The sequence below is a fragment of the Chenopodium album genome, chromosome 20, assembly GCF_948465745.1.
Source record: "Chenopodium album chromosome 20, dcCheAlbu1.1, whole genome shotgun sequence".
Taxonomy (NCBI): domain Eukaryota; kingdom Viridiplantae; phylum Streptophyta; class Magnoliopsida; order Caryophyllales; family Amaranthaceae; genus Chenopodium; species Chenopodium album.
In genome coordinates, this window is record NC_137853.1 from 41,160,443 (window position 1) to 41,178,441 (window position 17,999).

Sequence of the window (17,999 nt, forward strand, 5' to 3'; positions counted from 1 at the left end):
GCTATGAGTAATAAGGTTGGAATATTTGTGATGCCTTTGTACAATGATTGTTCTCCTATTTATAACATAAGAAATAATGGGATAAAATTCAACGGCTCCATTCCGGATTCCATGGAATCCGGGGACTAGAGTTAGTGGGTTGAGGTAGTTCCTACTTCTTCGCCCTTATCCTTGAAGACTTATCTGTTACAGTTTGAATTGGTCTTCACTAACGGCGTGATGGTACTTCGTGGTCCCGATATTCTTGGCAACTCCTCTTGACTTAATCTGCTCAGGATATTCTTTAGAAAGATCTGTATTTGACTTCGTTGAATACCTGGAGCTAGATAGCTAATCATATGGCAACCTGTAACCTAACAACCTGCGAATAAGTGAACCTGAGATTAAAATTTAGGCATAACAATTTGCCCCCAGCTTGACTCTTAGATGTTTAAGTGACTTCTACTAGGCAAGCTTAATTACCAAAAAAGACAAGCTAAGATAACTAATGGAGAAATATCCAAATCAAAAGATAAGTGCAAATTTTCGAATTTGTTGCAAATGATAGACTCCCTTGAAAAGATAACTTTGTGTCGTTAGACCTATTTAATACATTATAAATAGATACTGAAGTGTCTCCTCAAGTCAATCATCTCAAGATAATTTCAAAACTTAGAAAATCTAGGGTTTCAATTGCGAAAATTAGGGAAAACAAATCGACACCAGTGCAGCACAATTTAAGCTGGGATTTTGCAGTAGTGGAGTCAAGCTTTGCTAATTCTCTTTACCCTGGTATGTCTTTGCTCTCTTTATTCTTTCGATTTCATTGTTTTTGTTGTTTTCTATTGCAAAATTTGTTTCGATTAAAAATGGTAAAAATTTTATTTTATTTTATTTTAACGTTAAACTTCCAGTTTATCTTCGAGTCACAACTTTATACATTAATTTCTACGCCACTTTATTATTTTATTCATTTTAAAAAGGAAATTTTGACAACTACGTACCACCTTCTGTTATGTCTATTTTAGCGATTACCACCTTCTAATTTTTTTTTTTTTGAAAATTACCACCTTCTATTTTCAAAAACATCAAAAGTTACCACCTTCTTGTCTCCCAACTACCACATGACATCATTTTGGGCTCATTCTTTCCCTTTCCTCCCTATTTCCCTCACATTTCTCATTCCTAACTCGATTCTCATCCCCCCTTTCACTTTTTTCCCCCCAAATAATCAAAAACACTTCAATTCACTCCTCCAAATCAAAATTGACGAACAATTATTGGTGGTTTGGGGGAAAAAAGTGAAAGGGGAGATGAGAATCCAAATAGAAATGAGAAATGTGAGGGAAATAGGGAGGGAAGGGAAATAATGGGCCCAAAATGACGTCACACACGTGGTAGTTGAGGGGCAAAAAGGTGGTAACTTTTGATGTTTTTGAAAATAGAAGGTGGTAATTTTAAAAAAAAATAAAAAAAATAGAAGGTGGTAATTGCTAAAATGGACATAACAAAAGGTGGTAATTGTCAAAATTTCCTTTTAAAAATTAAAGAAAATGATTAGGTTGTGAGAAGAGATATATTCACAGAGTTAGGGCCTGTTCTCATTGACTGAGCTGAGCTGAACTGAATATTTTATAAGAGAAGGAAATTAAGAGCTAAAGTGAAGTGAATTTCAGCGTATGAGAACAGGCCCTTAGAGTGAAAGTTGAATTTACCCGTAACTTAATCAAACTTGGATTTTCTCATTTATAGTTTGCCTCAAGAGATTTGGCCGTTATTTTCTTGGAGCAATTTCTGAAAAGTTTCCTTTATATGGTCTGAATTCTCAACAGGACGAAGAATGAGAGCTCAGTATTCCTTCCCAAATTTCTCCTGATGTCAGCTTGTCTTCTTCATAATTTACAATTCCCAGAAAATTTAAGAAGCCAGACAAATTAGAGGGATAATTTTTGGAAAAAGAAACGAACTTTCTGAATTCCTAAATACCCAAAAAAAAAAAAAAAAAAAAATTACAAAATGGGATCAGAAACCAACTCTCCAACACCATCTCCAAGTGGGAAGAGAAGCAGAGATCCTGAAGATGAAGTTTACATCGACAATCTTCATTCTCATAAGCGTTATCTCAGTGAGGTCTCTCTCCTCTATTATATAATTGTATTTAATTATTTATATACATTCAACAAATATAATTTGGTTATGAACGATTGATATATTATTGAACAATTTGTATGTTGTATTGATCAATGTCTGCCTGATTGTTTGAGTGTAGTCAAATGAAAAAATACCAAATAATTTCGGAATTCATGACAAAATCACGTGTCGATGTGTTATTATACTCAACCATCCTTAGGGGGTTGTTATTAATTTCCTAATTAATATAGTAAAGAAAAGGTGAAGACTTTGGTATGATGATGCTGAAGATATGGGATTTTGATTTGTTTGCATAGTTTCTGTCTGTCTGATAGTGTAGAGCTCAGTAGTTGTTGCTCTTGTTGATTTAAGGGTTTGAAAATTGTGAGAATATTTTCAGATGATGGCATCAAGCTTAAATTGTTTGACTGTGGGAGACCCAATTCCTGAAAATCTGTTGGATTCTCCGGCGAGGTCTGAAAGCATGTTTTATTCAAGGTGAGGTGGTGGTTTGGGGGTTTGATTTCATGCATTTTATCATTTGTGTTCAATATTCAAATGATTATTCTTGTTTCCCCATGTTACCTGCAACGTGCATTGAACCTTGTACTCCCGTGTTAGATATTCAATATTTTGACTTGAATAAAACAATGATTGTGTGTACTTTGGGTGGATATTATCGCTTGTTACATGTGTTAATCTGTCCTGATGATATATGTCAGTATGCAAGAATGCAGGGTGCTGACAGAGATTGTTGTGATCCTGAAATAGTATGTGTAATACAATTGTGCTTTAGTCGATGAGAACTAGCATATCTGCTCTCTGAAACTTTTGGATCAATGGTGTAGATGTCCATCGGCCTCATGAGTAGATGATCTACCACACATCAACATTCCTATTCCCTAAAAGAGGTTATTTTGTATGAAGTTTTGAGTTTGGTAAAATTTAGAAATATTATTGGTGCAAATGAGGTGCTGGCCCTGTATTAACTATAAGAAAGTAAAATGGAAATTAGTTATCCTACCGAGTGCTAGATAGTGCCCTTGCAGTTTGGTTCCTTTACACGAAGTGCAATTTCACAGTGAATCCTAGGGTATCATACACATCTCTCATTATAAACCTTAATTACCAATTTGCGTAAGCAAAGTTTCATTCAGGTCAAGTTTCCTTGACAGGGCCATGAGCTAGGCTTTAGAGAGGTGAAAGCTTTAAAGATTAGCAATGAAGGCTGAAGCAAAAGCAGCCAAGGTATTCCTTACAAGCCTTTGCCTTCAGCCAACAGTGGACTAACTTTCACTGCACTATTTAATTTTAGAGCCACCCAATCAGCTGGCGCCTGGCAGAAAAACCCACCTTATGAAGACTCCTACCGGACCATAACTCTCCTTCCATTAAAGTACTTTTCTCTCGAAAAACTTTTTTGGTTTCTTCTATACAGTATTACTAAAACAGCAAAGGGATTAATGGGTTTATCCTTTGCTTATTGCACACATAATATTTTGTTTAGATATTGAGATTTCATTCATTCATGCTACAACAGTGCAAGAATAATATGGATTCAAAGTACATGAGTGCATAATGTTATCTTATCTTGTTAAATACATAAGCTGGCAAGATTTAGCTAAATAATGCCGCGCTACACACCTCCTGCATACTAAAGTTGATTAGTGTGTGCTTTTGGCCTTTCAAGCCTTGCAATGGAAGCATGAGAACCACTCTGCCTCTTTCTGTAACATGACCAGAATAAATCACAGAAGATTTTGGTTCCAATTTCTGCTTATGTATAGAATTCTAGAATCATTATGTCCTACAGTGAGGAATCTGAGGGTATCATACACTATTACACTTGTTAAATTCACAAAAGGAGCTTTACACAATTTGCAATTTCCACAGTTTGTCTTTTTTCTTTTCAACTGGGAAATCAACATGTTATTTGCTGAAATAGTCGTATGCCAAGAATGGGAGAGTTGACTTTAGGCACTATGACCAGTTTTGCTTCTCCTTCTTATCGCAAAAAAGTGGTATTCAAGGCGTACTGATAATGCACAATTCTACCTCATTGGCATCAAGGATGGAAATGGAAAATACTATTGTTCAAACCTCAAAGTATGTTATGCTGTAAATACTTGCCTTTATATGTGCAGCTTACATATCCCCTGGGGAGAACTATTGGGTAAAACCTAACATTTGATTTCTGCTCTATTAGAGTCACATCGCTGCCCTATCCAGAAAACTTAATCATCAACTCAGATTCCGATTGATTTTCCAACTATTATTTGGTTCTCTTTTTTGCAAATTGTTTGGTCACTTGGTGTTTTGGAGATAATGTCATTCTGATTTATAACACTTTGATTCTATGTATTGTAATAATTTTCACCTAATATTGCTTTTCTAACCTGTCCAACCAAGAAAGAAGTAAGGAACAACCCTTGAAACCCTCATTCGTACGCATATATTAAACGTTTTGAATGTTTGATCTAACATCTGTTTACACTCATTGCAGAGATGAATTGTCCATACAGTATTCACCCATGTCTGAAGACTTAGATGATGCACGATATTATGAAACTCCCATGAGTGCCTGCTCATCGCAATCTGAAAGCCGTCCTACTAGTCCAGTCTCCCCGTATAGATATAAACCAGTTGGTGCATTTTGCTCTAGTCCTCCTACCACCTCACAGCCTTCAAATGGATGCAGTACCTTCTCGGGTTCTTCTCAACCTCGTCAGAGAGGTTCTGATACTGAAGGAAGATTCCCTTCTTCACCGAGTGATATATGCCACTCAGGGGACTTAAGGAAAGCTGCTCTTTTACGATCTGTGCAGATGAGAGCCCAGCCTTCATGCTCATCAACATTTGATCTAGGATTTACAGGAGCTCAAGAGGGAATGCAGAATGTTGAATCTGAAACTCGACCATTCTCATTTTTGAAACCTTTGGATGATGAACGTGAGTACCATGATGAAGGATGTCCTGTCATACCTTCTTCTGATCCTGAATTCGATGAAAGAAAGGATTCAATGGCAGTGACTATGGTTGAGAGAATCATATCTCTGGACTAGCTGTCATATGAAATCGGTTTATTGATATCAGTGTTTGATGTCTGATGCTTGTACGGCCCACATATGAAGATTGTATTTCTTTTCTTTTATCGGTGAAGACATATGAAGATTGTTGGTGCGAAGTTATCTGTTGTGGGATTAATGATGAGAAAAGCTATTAGTTGACCGCATATTTGAGACTCTTAATGCTGGAACAAATTGGTTACCCCACTCCTAGATCCATTATAACAACAGCCTAGTATCAATTTCGTTGAGGTTAGATCTGGAGACTTCCACGTGTACGCAGCTTAATTCCTAGATATGTTGTATACTTGTAATTAGTTAACTGATGGTGGCCTTATTGGATTAAAATTCAAAGGGGGCTGTAACCCTGCTCTTTGTTCCAGATGTCAGACTGGCAAGTTGAATATTTGATGTTTGCTGCTGATATTAATCATCAATTTGACTGTTGGAAAAATCTGTAAGTTCAATCTCATTTTTTTCTTCTCCTTCCATGGTTACGACCCTGTTCTCAATTCTGTTTTTCATCTATTTCTTGCAAAAGATGGCTTGGAAACCTCAGTGCCCGAATATATGTTGATTTATTTTTTCTGTTATCATGCTAGTCTCTGAGATTTTTGATCTTATGATGGTAGCTGAACTTAAGACTAATTGGTAACTAGCTTTAGATATACCCAAGGCTGTAACCTGCTCATTTGGAAACTTATTTGCTCATCATTATGAGCTCCTAAATGAGAAAAACACGGCTGAGCTGGGCCACAGCTGAACACAATCTGGTTTAGGGAATTTGGTACACCAGCATGATAATGATTTATGAGACGCTTGAGCAGGTGCTGGTTTAGGGGTTGAAAAAATCTATGAATGTGCATAGTGGCAGAAAGTTCCAGTTTAAAGGTTGTGATTTGATGGTTTAGGATATATTACTTTCAACTTCACAGAGATATGTTGAGGTTGTATGTCAAACATGGTCTTTGAGCAAGCTTTTGTTCTGAAGTTCAGTTGATTCAGCTATGTATAAAAGACCTGCTGTAAGCCAATAGGGTTCCCCTTTTTTAATTGAAGGTGTCTTTTGGCTTTAATTAAAAACTGCCCGATGTTTGTTCAATCTTCTGGTAAGAAAAAACTTTAGAACTTAATGGACCTGCTCTAGAATTGCAATATAAGTTTATAAGAAGTATCCTTTCTACGGATTCTACCTGTTTTTCATTATGATGGAATGGTCACTACCACCTTAAGCTACTATGCCCTAATTAGACCAAGATTTTTTTGTGTGACATTTTGTTCCCTCTCCTCACTAAGTTGTAAAATTTTGCTAAGATTTTCTCTGTACCTTTTCTCTACAGTCGGAACCCTCACTCACTCACCCCCTTTTTCTCTCTACTTCTCCTGCTCAATTTCTGTGCCCTTAAGGAATGTTGGATTTGCAATAATCCAAGAACTTGCAAAGATTTCACTTTTTATTACATTTTTTGGGCTATTAGCAGTTTTCTATTCTGCAAAAATAACTTTCAGTTGTTGGCGTCAATTTACATAGAACTAGACACACAACTACACAAGACCTTCTGTGCTTTCTCCTTTTAGCCAAAAGGAGGAATACTCTGCTCATCTCGGAAGAAGTTACTTGGATCAATTCTTCTCTTCGCCTTAGCCAACCTCTCGAAATTATTTTTGAAGTATTTGGTACCCCAAACTCTAGCTTCCAGATAGCTTGTAGTTCCATTATTCCCATTAATGCCCAAATCAAGGTCCCTATAATTAAAATAGGCAGTTCTCGGAGACTTAGAAACATATGGACTCATAAACGTATGAAGCATTCTTACCCATTGAATATGCCTTCTAGCTTCCTCAGCCTCATTCACCTTCCACTTCACTATATACTGTATGTTATATAGGTTTCCTTCTCTATGAGGGAAAGCTAATTGTGTTTCCGGTATGCGGTTCATCATCCCACCAAGTGGTTCCATCACCATGTAAGCCTCATCTACCTGTAATTGTCTCTCCCATGCTTGTTGAAGGGCAGTTACAGGTATGATTTGGTTTACAAAGTCAGATTTCGCCTTGAAGTAGCTCTTATAAAGTTGATGATCTCTGTCTAGGAGAACTTCCCTTGACGTGCCGCTTGGTGCCCAGCAAAGTATAGAATTGATTCAATCCAACTCACTTCTTTGCAGTCTTTTGCCTCCACTCCCAGCTCTGGGAAGATTAACTTCATCACTGAGATTAGGCTGTTGTTGCAAGTGATAGAATTTCAGATAATGTCAGATTTCACTATGGAAATAGCAAGAAACAACATACACTTGATACTTTATTAGGAGTTTAGATCAAAAGCATTCAAAATTTTTAGAATATGGCATGACTTATATTTGGCCACGAGTGCGTGTCCAACATTAGTAGTCGAGTACTCGAGTCAAGTGCCTTAGTTTGGATGAAAATATCTCTCTACTAGACTACTAGTCAGCTAGTCTAGGTATGAGACTGTATACTGGACCTTGTTTGAATGGTGGGAGTTTGTGAGAAGATTTACTGGCCTTTGTTTGAACATAAAGGTCAAACAGGAAAATGATGTATTGAATTGACACTAGGTTGGCTTTTGTGTACACAAATAAGCAGGTGTGTGAAAAGAGTAGACTTGTATATGCATGTTATTACTGATACCTCTGAACATTCCCAAGAAACATAGAGTTGAAAGAAGCTTGAACAGTTTTCTTTACCCCATAACTTCCACCACCCACATTCTGAACTATGATCCTAATGAACAGATCATCTGGCAACTTGTCTGCAATCCGTTGCCATCGATCAACGAGCTTATTAGCACCTTGCTCAAGAGTTTTGTGAACTGTAAAGACTGTTACAGTAAGTGGAACTGGAACCATTTTGATTTTCCATGCAGTAATCACTCCAAAACTTGCCCCTCCACCACCTCTAATAGCCCAAAACAGTTCCTCTCCCATTAACTTCCGGTCTAAAACTCGCCCATTCACATCAACCAAGCGAGCATCCACCACATGATCAGCTGCCAGACCATACTTCTTTGTCAGAGCCCCGAACCCACCCCCACTGATATGGCCTCCGACTCCAACTGTGGGGCACACACCTGCAGGGAAACCATAGGTACTACTTCTCTGTGCAATGTTGTAATAGAGCTCCCCTAGTGTTGCCCCGGACTGAACCCATACCGTCTGATCCTCCATGTTGATCCTGATCTCGCGAAGGTGGACAAGATCAATGAGGACAAAAGGAGCTCTGCTCCAGTAGGATAGGCCCTCGTAGTCGTGCCCTCCACTCCGAACTCTCACCTGAAAGCCATGCTCTCTGCTGCAGAGGACAGTAACTCCAATCTCAGGTTCATGAGATGGGGTTACTATGTAGAGGGGTTTAAAGGCCAAGGTGGAGTTCAGCCACCTTGGGTTTTTCTGTGATTTTAATAATAGTGAGGGGTATAAAGTTGATTTTTTTGTATAAACATTAGTAGTAGAGAACTTAGATGCCATGCATTGAAGAAAATCTTTGCAGTTTATTGGTTTAGTAAACAGTAAGATCATAAGCAGGAAAATTGTTGGCATAAGGTTATTCATCTGAAGTTTTTAGGTGCTGAGATTTACAGAATTTTAGTCCCTTAAACTGTGTGAATATTATTTGAGAGCTGTAAATTAAAGTTGGATTGTATGGAAGATAGATATCTGAAGATTAACTAGCTAATCTATATATTTGGATTTGAGGAGTCTTGGTTAGGAATTTTATGTGAAAATCATGCATCGTTCTGTATAATTAATTTTCTCAGCTATACTAGTTAATAATTTAACATCTGTAGACATTACATTAAGGTTTTGTATATGCTTAACTGAGTACACACAACAAAGTTCATTAAACGGCGTATGCGATGAAAGTTATGATGTGATCAAAGTTGTATTTTATAATGTAATGCTGAAGCTGGGTAGTTTGAGCTACATTTTTTTTTCTGAACATGCTGTAAGGCTGAATATCCGCCGTGACCTTCTCTTTCCAAACTCCGATCTATCGCTCACCCCTCGGGTAGGGGGTGTAACTGAGTGAGTGATCTACCTGCAGCTTATGCCATGCACACTTGTTCCATGTGTTGAAATAGCTTCATGCACCTGTCATAGGGAAGATCTTGGGCATTAATGTTATTTTTTCTGTTGATTAGTAATGGTTGGGCACAAACTACTACAAGTTCTTAGGAAGAATCCAAAGGATACATAAAGATATATAGACATGTAAACAATTCTAATGTTATCATCTTTATTCTAGGGTTGAAGCACAAATGGGAGTAATGTTGGGTTTGCTGATGAAGAGTATGTTGAGCTGGGGTTTGTACATATGTTATAATGTGTTGTATTTTGTGATTGTAACTAGAAAATTACCACTCTATTTTTGGGCAATTTTCCAAAATAGATACAACTCGCAATCCGTAAGAGTATATACATTTGTTCTATTCTGTTTTTGACAATAATAAGTACGAATAATAAGTTTCTAAAATAAATTGAAGAGAATTAGTTCTCCAAGATTTGTTACCCACGTCATCGAGCCACACCACTCTACACCGACTTGTGAGTTTCGTGTTGGTCCCAACTAAACCATCGGCTTTAATACCACTTGTTGGGCTGGGCAATCCACTTTGTTAAGCCACATGGACACCACAACTCCACATTAATAAATATGATATTGTTCTTTTGAGCGCTAGTCCACAGGGATTTGTTTTTGGACATTTTTCTAAAAGACCTCATACTAATGGAGTTGGTAGACGCTTAAAAGCAAGTCATAACTTCCTTATTTTCTTTATCCATGTGAGACCTTGATTGCATACCCCAGCAAGTTAATCACACTATTGTTATTTCATGATGTTGTTAGTAGTTTGTATTTATATATTCACCATCTTAATACATTCATTGCTAAAGGCCATTAGACGTATAGGCAGATTGCATATTTTTTAAAATATAAATAAAATTAAATTGTAAAGGTTAAATTACTTGTTATTACATGATTTTTTACAAAAAATTGTTACTTATGTGTTATGTCTGTTACGTACTTACGTGATTATAAAATTAGATATTTAAAATTTGCTCATGCATTTACGTGCATAGAGTGCTAGATAAATGGATCAAGAAGCAAGAAAGACAGATCGAGATCAAACAAAGAATAAAGTAAACAACTTGTAGAAGATGTTCCATGACCTTTCATTGTTATATATTGAATATACATCCCAATCGTTCTTAGGAACTTTTTGGCATACAAATGGCATAAACCATTTTGTATCCAAGAATGTGTTGAGCATTTTCACGAGCCACATGCCAATCTGTTGATTATGGCCGCCCTTATTTTCCTCTAACTTAAATGCTCTCACCCTCTTTACAACCTAGCTTTAGGAATTTGATCCTTAGATCAAGATTTTGTGGTCCTTTACTCCAAGTGGCTGCCCTAATTTATGTTCATTTAACTATTACAATCCAAACTAGGTAGCACATAGTAATAGTTTCGATCTCAATCGAGTGTGCTAGATTGCATGGACTTAGATCTAGGTAAGTGTAATAGCAATAATGTTGTCTAACTATATCGGTCGGGCTATATGGTTGAATATATAGGGACTTAGTGGCCAACTCGCCATGATAAGGGCCTGTTCTCATACGATTATTTTCAGTTCAGTTCAGCTTTAATAAGTTCAGTTTAGTTCAGCTCCTAATTTCCTTGTCCTATAAAATGTTCAATTCAGTTCAGCTCTAATAAGTTCAGTTCAGCTCAGCTGAGTTCAGTCAATGAGAACAGACCCTAAGTGACACGACCTGATTGAACACAATATGACATGACACGACAAAATAACTTGAATTTAAGATAAAGGTGTTGAGCAAAATTTGAATTCGACTTTAAGTGAACACACAAACTTGACATGAATTTAACTGATGTACCATTACACATAATCACATTTTGCTTTATGTTATACTTCCTCCGTGTCTTTTTAGTTGACACGTTTCTTTAGTCACGTTTGCCAATGCACAACTTCAACCATTCATATCTTTAATTGCCGATATGCAAATATTATGAAAAGTTGATATTTTGAAACTATATATCGTGACGAATCTAACAAGATCTCACATGACTATATTTTTCATTACGTATAAAGCACAAAACACGGTCAAAGGGGAGTGTGTGAATAGTGCTAAAGTCAAAACGTGTCAACTAAAAAGAAACGAAGGTAGTATTGTTTTTGGTATACTCTTGTAACTTAAAATCAATGTGATGACAAACTAAACTGAATACAACTCATTCATTCAATTAAATTGTTGACTTTGCGTCATGGATTTAAAGGAATGAGAAGTTCGGGAGGATCAGATCTGATGAGAGTCATTCTCCTTTCTCGAGAATAAAGTATATATATGGTGGAGGTAATTTAAGTCCAACTTCGACTCTCTAGGGAAGGACTCTGGCTGACTTGAGTCCTCTACAATGTGAATACAAGTCAAATGATTCGACCTTGATTAGATACCACCAATGAAAGATACATGAAGCAAGCCAAATCTTTTGGTCCAACCAAACATGGCAGTTAAATCAACAGCAGACCTTTGATAACAATTTGATAAGATTTTTGTATTAACTGTCGATTATCAATTGATTATACTTCGATTAAACCTACTTAAATTATAAATCTCCAAGAACATTATTTCGGGGTACTCGATTAATCAACGCGTACCTATTGAACATTTCTAAATGTACATCGTCTAATGAAAATGATGCTGTCATCTATCATCTATGTTGTTATAGTAGTATTGACACCAAGCTAAATTATTGCACATGAAGATATTTAATTTGATTCAAGTTAATGTTCATACACACATTACAGCTGCTTAGGAGTTAAGAGCCGAAATTCTCATGGGGCACAATTGTAACACGACAATAAATGGTATCAATGGTAACGACATTAACGAATTGATGATTAATTGATAATAAATGGTATCAATGGTAATAAGTTTATGTGTACTTTTTTCCTCGTGCTTTTTAAAAAAGGGAGAAAGTGAAAGCAAAAAACAGACAAAATGTTCCCTTTTACAACAGGTATCATTCAGTTCATCAATACGTAGTAGTACATACATTAACTAAACCGCCAAAAAAAAGAGGAGCAATATTGAGACACAAATGGAAACCTTTACATCTAAAACACCAAAAAAAAGAGACAATGATAACTCAATCACTACTACCCAAAAAAATAAAGTTACAAATTTAATGAGACTACACTGAAAACATCGAACACCTAAATCTAACTAAACACTTGCATTATGATATTTTTCTCCTCATGAGTAGGGTCTCCTAATTCTTAAGAAAGAAGCCAAGCGAACATAGCTTGTTCTTTCTCAGCATCTAAATCAGATGAAAGATCAGAAAAAACAGGAGGCTCTTGCAAATGATCATCATTTTCACATAACCAAGAGATGAACTGCTCCTTCTCATCCCACAACTTGAAATCTTGGCCGATACAATCGACGGTCCCGATTTCCCAATCCCAATCAAAACCACCATGATGATCAAAGTTTGATGATGATGAAGCTGTTGATCTTGATCCTCCACCATTAGACCCTGTGGATGTACTCACATTATTATTGTTATTATTGTTGTTGTTACTACTATTGTGTTGATTATGATTTTGATCTTCTGCAATTGGGCTCATTCCCATAGGTCCATTAATCTCACTAGGGCCCACACTATTCTCTTCATTTGTAATTCCTAAAAGCCCATCTAGGCCCATTATTTCTTCAATACCCAACAACTCTGTTTCCTCTTCATTAAACATTAAATTCTCATTTTCCACCTCATTATTATTATTATTATTATTATTATTATTATTATTATTATAAATTTTATTTTTGGGTATACTAAAGTTTTTATCTCCCACTAAATTGCTCATCTCCTTAGTGGGGCCCACTGTTGCTAGAACATTAGCAACATTGTTGTTGTTGATGAGGGCTTTGTTGTTTCTATTCCTTTGCATAGCAGCCCTGCTAGTTCGGCCCCCACGGCGCTTAGGTGGCGCGCTCGCATTGCTCATGTTAATGATGATTTTGCCACCATTAGCATCACCATTGGGCCTTCTAAATGTATGGATTTTCCTGCTCAAATGAGAGTTCCAATAATTTTTAATCTCATTATCTGTTCTTCCTGGTAATTGCCCAGCAATCATGGACCACCTGCATATATATATTGTGTTAGCCATTTAAGAACAATGTAAATGAATCACATAGCTATTAATCTAGAGGTCCTATTTGTGTACCAAGGTAATAATAGCATGGGTCCTAACCGTCCGATCATATAGTCATTGCCAACAGAATGAAATAGACATGTTTGCAGTCGTATCTAGAGACTAATTAACATATAGAATCTTTTTTATATCAAAAAAATTGGAATCATGTCCGATTTAATTATTAATGTAGGACTGTAGGAGTAACTTTAATTTATTTTCACTGAACTAAATTATTGAGAGCGATAATAGTGGTAATCACGCGTGGACCTCGTGTACTCAGATTGATAGCCACGTCGTGTATGCCATGGTATAGGGTTTTTCCCTCTTCATGCTGTTAGGGGTGGCCACATTACAAGTCATTCTCAACTAAAGAGCAAATATGTCCGGAAAACAAATCATTAAAGTATAATAGGCCCAAAGATTACCAACTTGCGCAGAAAAAAAGATGACAAAATTATTTTGTTCCTTTTCTTAGAGTTTGATTTTTACCAACGATCTTGGAGTCCTTTTACTTGTCAAAAGGGTATAAAATTATTGCTTATGAGTAGTACAACTTAAACGTAAATAAGACATAATTTCATCGTACATTTTCAATTTAATATGAGTACTTGTCAAATACGGGTTTGGGTCGCACCTGTCATGGAAGAGTGCAAGTCCACCACTTTACAAGACCAAGGAGGTTCCACCTTAAAACCATATGGCAATGAGGGAAATAGCCCCTTAGCCTTATATAGTGGTGGTAATTCTTGAATTCTTTCAATGTGGGATTCCATTACCACTACACCCCCTCTATAGTGTTTTAATGTGGAACAAGAGAATGCTCACATGTGGGTTGTTCATGCGCTCAACAGTACTGGTTCTAAAAACGTACTCTATAATTACAAATTATAACTTATAGCAAAAACGCAAAATTATAAAAAGAATTTTACTATTTAGACATGTCAAATGGTTAATATTTTAATGCTCAACCATCTTATTCTCTTTATACGATTATTTCTCATTGATGGTCCCATAATTATAATTAAGTGAAAACGCTCTTTTTGAGTGAAATGACCCTCTTAATTGGCCCATACTACTTTTCTCATAAACCATATCAATCTCTTCATTTTACTACAAGTAATATAATTAACAAATTTTATAGCTTTGTAACATTGAATTTAATCTTATTAATGATAATATATGTACTTATTTATGTTTGTACATGCTTTCAAAAAAAAAAAAAAAATTATGTTTGTACATTTAGGCATAAGAATAATCATATATGATTTTGCATGGAATTCACCTTTTTATTTAGTGGATTGTCCCTAGAATCAATTATGAATGAATGAATCAATTATGAATAAATCATGCAACACGAGTGTACACCTTTTATTAAAGATAATCTCTTTTTAGAAAGCTTTATAGGATAATTCTAAGAAAATAAGGTGTAGTTTTTATTAAAGGAGTAATCCGTTTATTATATGCATGGACATTGATCTTTTTTAAGATACGTTAAAAGACACTTAAAAAGTGCGGGTTTGAAAAGACATTATAAAAAGTTTAAAAAGTCGCTTTTTTTAAAGATACGTTCAAAAAGTCTGATGTAACTTGCACGTTTTATATTTATAGTAAAGTTATACTTGGTACATGACATTCAGTAATACTAAAAATCATCGTGAATCGTGTCTATTAATTTAAAATAAAATCATGCATATTATTCATACTACAAAAATTAATTTTTTTCCTTATTTAATTAAATTTACTGAATTTCATCCATGATAATCCGATTCACAAGTTTCTAGATTATCCATGCATTATATAGTCCGCGTGTTTGTGTGAGTTGACAGACACCCAACAAGGTTCATCTTGTAAGAACAACCTTATAATAAATTTATGATGATATAGACTATGCATAATGCATGCATACCTATATTATTTATTTATTGATTACACGTAAATATACCTCATGGCCTTAAATCACACAATGAAATATCATAAACTAAACTATATTAATTTTATATTAGAATTAGAATATTATTTAATTGGTAAAATTGACTATACATTGCATATTTTCAGTTTTAATATTTATAATTTTATACTACGTGCAAAGAAACAAGCCACACTTCACCGGCCCACTTTCACAGTCCAAAAAGACCGGGAGGCTTTAAATGATACAGTACATCAACTAACAATATTAAATGTAAAGAGACTATAGACATATCATAAGACATTAATAAATAGAAAGTGAATATTTTAATGGTGACACCCTTTAAATTGCAAAACATATGAGTCTCACTAGTCACTACTAAAAGTACTAATACACTCGGTAAATTAAAATGACTGATTAAACTGTATATACACGGATCACAGTGAATAAATTTAACAGAATTGTAAACGTCAAAGTTCTAAAAAAGTTGAAGTTATAAATTATTAAGGATCGGACTATCTTTTTATCATATCTAAGAAAAAGTTATGGGACATAATTTGATCCTGTAACCGAGTAATATTATTGCCCTTATTTTAAAATTTCTTGAAAAAGAAAGAGTTGTAAAGGAAAAAGAACTGACCTATTACCCATAGTAGAATGGAGTTTGATAATGATCTCTTCTTCATCGGGTGTGATATTTCCTCTCTTTAAATCGGATCTCAAATAATTTATCCATCTTAATCTGCAACTCTTTCCACACCTCAATAACCCTACATGCAATTTGAAACAGTACAAAATTAGTTTTGGGATTTCTAAAAAAAGCCAAACCTTTAAATAAAAGTAATTAAAGCAATGATGCTAAATGTAAAATCCATTTATGTGATTCTGATCCTCATTGTATAGTATAAACATCAAGTAGGCTACTGAAACTTGTAGGATGGCATATGTTCACAGAAATACAGAATTATTTAATTAAAAATTTGTCTTTTAATAAAATCATACAATAAATCATACAATTTTTTTTAAAATAATTTATGGGTTCCACAATTATAATTGTTTTTGGAAATGAAGATTGCCAACCAAACTGAAGGTGATACATTTCATTTTATCAATCTAATGAAGTTTTTTAGGACCAATTCCAGCAATATTTATTTTCATGCAATTTAATATCATCACAATAATTGTTTAACACTTACAAAGTTTTATCAAAATATATAAAAGAATTCCCTTAAAGTCATTTTCAATAGGTAAATTAATGTCTGTTTTTGTCCTAGACAATTTATCATTAATTATTTGCTTTTATCACATCCAAGTTGACTTAGCTTTAACCATACATCAATTTATTACCAATGACACAACTATTTAAATATTTGAGGACCTAATTAATTTTTACTATAATAAGAGTAATATTTAGTTTTTTTTTTTTTTTTTTGAAGCAAAAATAATATTTAGTTATTAGTACTAATAATCAACTAAAAATTTTGTAGTACATTACATACTTCTAAAATATGTTATTGTCTTCATAACACAAATTAAATAGACATACGAAAAAAAATTAATATTAATAAAATGATGTAAAACCTGCATTTTTGGGCAATGATCTCCAAGACCCTTCTCCATTTTCTTGAATATATTTCAACAACTTATTATCTTCTTCTTCCGTCCACCTCCCACGCTTCAACCCAACCTTCTCACAACACGGCGCTCTTCCCATCTCCGTGTACGTTTGTCTCAAGCTAAGCAAGCTATCGAGGTCAGTCGATAATAAGAAGGATGGAGATCGATGACAAACCGAATAATGTGACAATAAGAAAGTATGTAAGAATAACCAAGCAAAAGAAGTAAGAAAGAAAAGAAGATCAAAGATTTAGGTGTTTTTAGAAAGAAAAGTTTGTTATAGAGTGAAGACTACTAACAATAATATTTGGTATGTTTTTTTTTTTAAGAGTTATAGAGTGATATTATTGCATGGGAGAGTAACAAATAGTGCTTGTATATAGTTATATAATATATATATATATATATATATCAATATATATATATATATATATATATATATACCGCAAATTTTAATATAAAGTGTGATACTAGTATATATAATGGTTCCCGAAATATAAGAAAGTGAAAAAGTTTATGAAAAGTGAGAGTAAATGTGGGACCATAATAATGAATTAACGGCTGTGGATTGGGCCACGTTGACAAGGAAGTGTAATAAGGAGTCGTGGCGTTTTGTGGGTCGAGACTCAGGAGCCTCGTGACGGGGTTTTCCATCCCCGACGTTGAAGTCTAGTGTCTCGCTTTCTCTCTCTAGAAATTGAACTCTTAGGGTTCGTTTGGCATCTTTGTGATTTTCTGTTTTTTAGTTTTTTGCTTTTTAAAAGTATATTATATATGTCACATAATGAATCAAAAATTATTTAGACTTATTAAAATCATGATAGTTTTGAAAAGTGGAAACACTTTTTTCTTATTTTCTGTTTTTGGTTTTTAGTTTTCAAAAAAACAGAAAACTGAAAACCAAAAATGATGCCAAACAAGCCCTTAATTTTATTTTATTTTTGTTTTTTTTGAGAAAATAATTTACTATTTAAGTTCTACTTGTAGAGTTGTAGTTAAGAACAAGGACAATCATTGTTTGGACAAAATTAGTACTATGATGGCTAGAGATTTGGGTTAT

The 17,999-nt window shown here is 34.7% G+C and overlaps 2 protein-coding genes and 1 pseudogene across 2 annotated transcripts; 1 reads left to right on the forward strand and 2 right to left on the reverse strand.

The window, feature by feature from the left end:
- The first annotated feature begins 1,774 nt into the window (after window positions 1-1,774).
- On the forward strand, window positions 1,775-5,787 carry LOC145598806 (uncharacterized). The gene is made up of 3 exons (XM_081655195.1): window positions 1,775-2,109; window positions 2,510-2,607; window positions 4,613-5,787. The coding sequence occupies exons 1-3, from the start codon at window positions 1,996-1,998 to the stop codon at window positions 5,169-5,171; spliced, it is 771 nt and encodes a 256-aa protein (XP_081511321.1). The 5' UTR covers window positions 1,775-1,995; the 3' UTR covers window positions 5,172-5,787.
- Window positions 5,788-6,748: 961 nt separating this feature from the next.
- Window positions 6,749-8,746, reverse strand: LOC145597261 (berberine bridge enzyme-like 22; annotated as a pseudogene).
- A 3,476-nt stretch (window positions 8,747-12,222) lies between these two features.
- Window positions 12,223-17,315, reverse strand: LOC145598819 (uncharacterized). Its single transcript, XM_081655206.1, has 3 exons — window positions 16,904-17,315; window positions 15,963-16,092; window positions 12,223-13,363 (listed from the first exon to the last, which is right to left on the reverse strand). The coding sequence occupies exons 1-3, from the start codon at window positions 17,034-17,036 to the stop codon at window positions 12,496-12,498; spliced, it is 1,131 nt and encodes a 376-aa protein (XP_081511332.1). The 5' UTR covers window positions 17,037-17,315; the 3' UTR covers window positions 12,223-12,495.
- Window positions 17,316-17,999: the final 684 nt, after the last annotated feature.

Excerpts from the sequence above, each read along its gene's own strand:
- LOC145598806 (XM_081655195.1), top strand. The coding sequence starts at position 1,996 with ATGGGATCAGAAACCAACTCTCCAACACCATCTCCAAGTGGGAAGAGA. Across the intron at positions 2,110-2,509 it reads ATAAGCGTTATCTCAGTGAG|ATGATGGCATCAAGCTTAAA; the intron begins GTCTCTCTCCTC and ends GAATATTTTCAG. Across the intron at positions 2,608-4,612 it reads GAAAGCATGTTTTATTCAAG|AGATGAATTGTCCATACAGT; the intron begins GTGAGGTGGTGG and ends CACTCATTGCAG.
- LOC145598819 (XM_081655206.1), bottom strand. The coding sequence starts at position 17,036 with ATGGGAAGAGCGCCGTGTTGTGAGAAGGTTGGGTTGAAGCGTGGGAGG. Across the intron at positions 16,093-16,903 it reads ATCATTGCCCAAAAATGCAG|GGTTATTGAGGTGTGGAAAG; the intron begins GTTTTACATCAT and ends AATTGCATGTAG. Across the intron at positions 13,364-15,962 it reads CATTCTACTATGGGTAATAG|GTGGTCCATGATTGCTGGGC; the intron begins GTCAGTTCTTTT and ends ATATATATGCAG.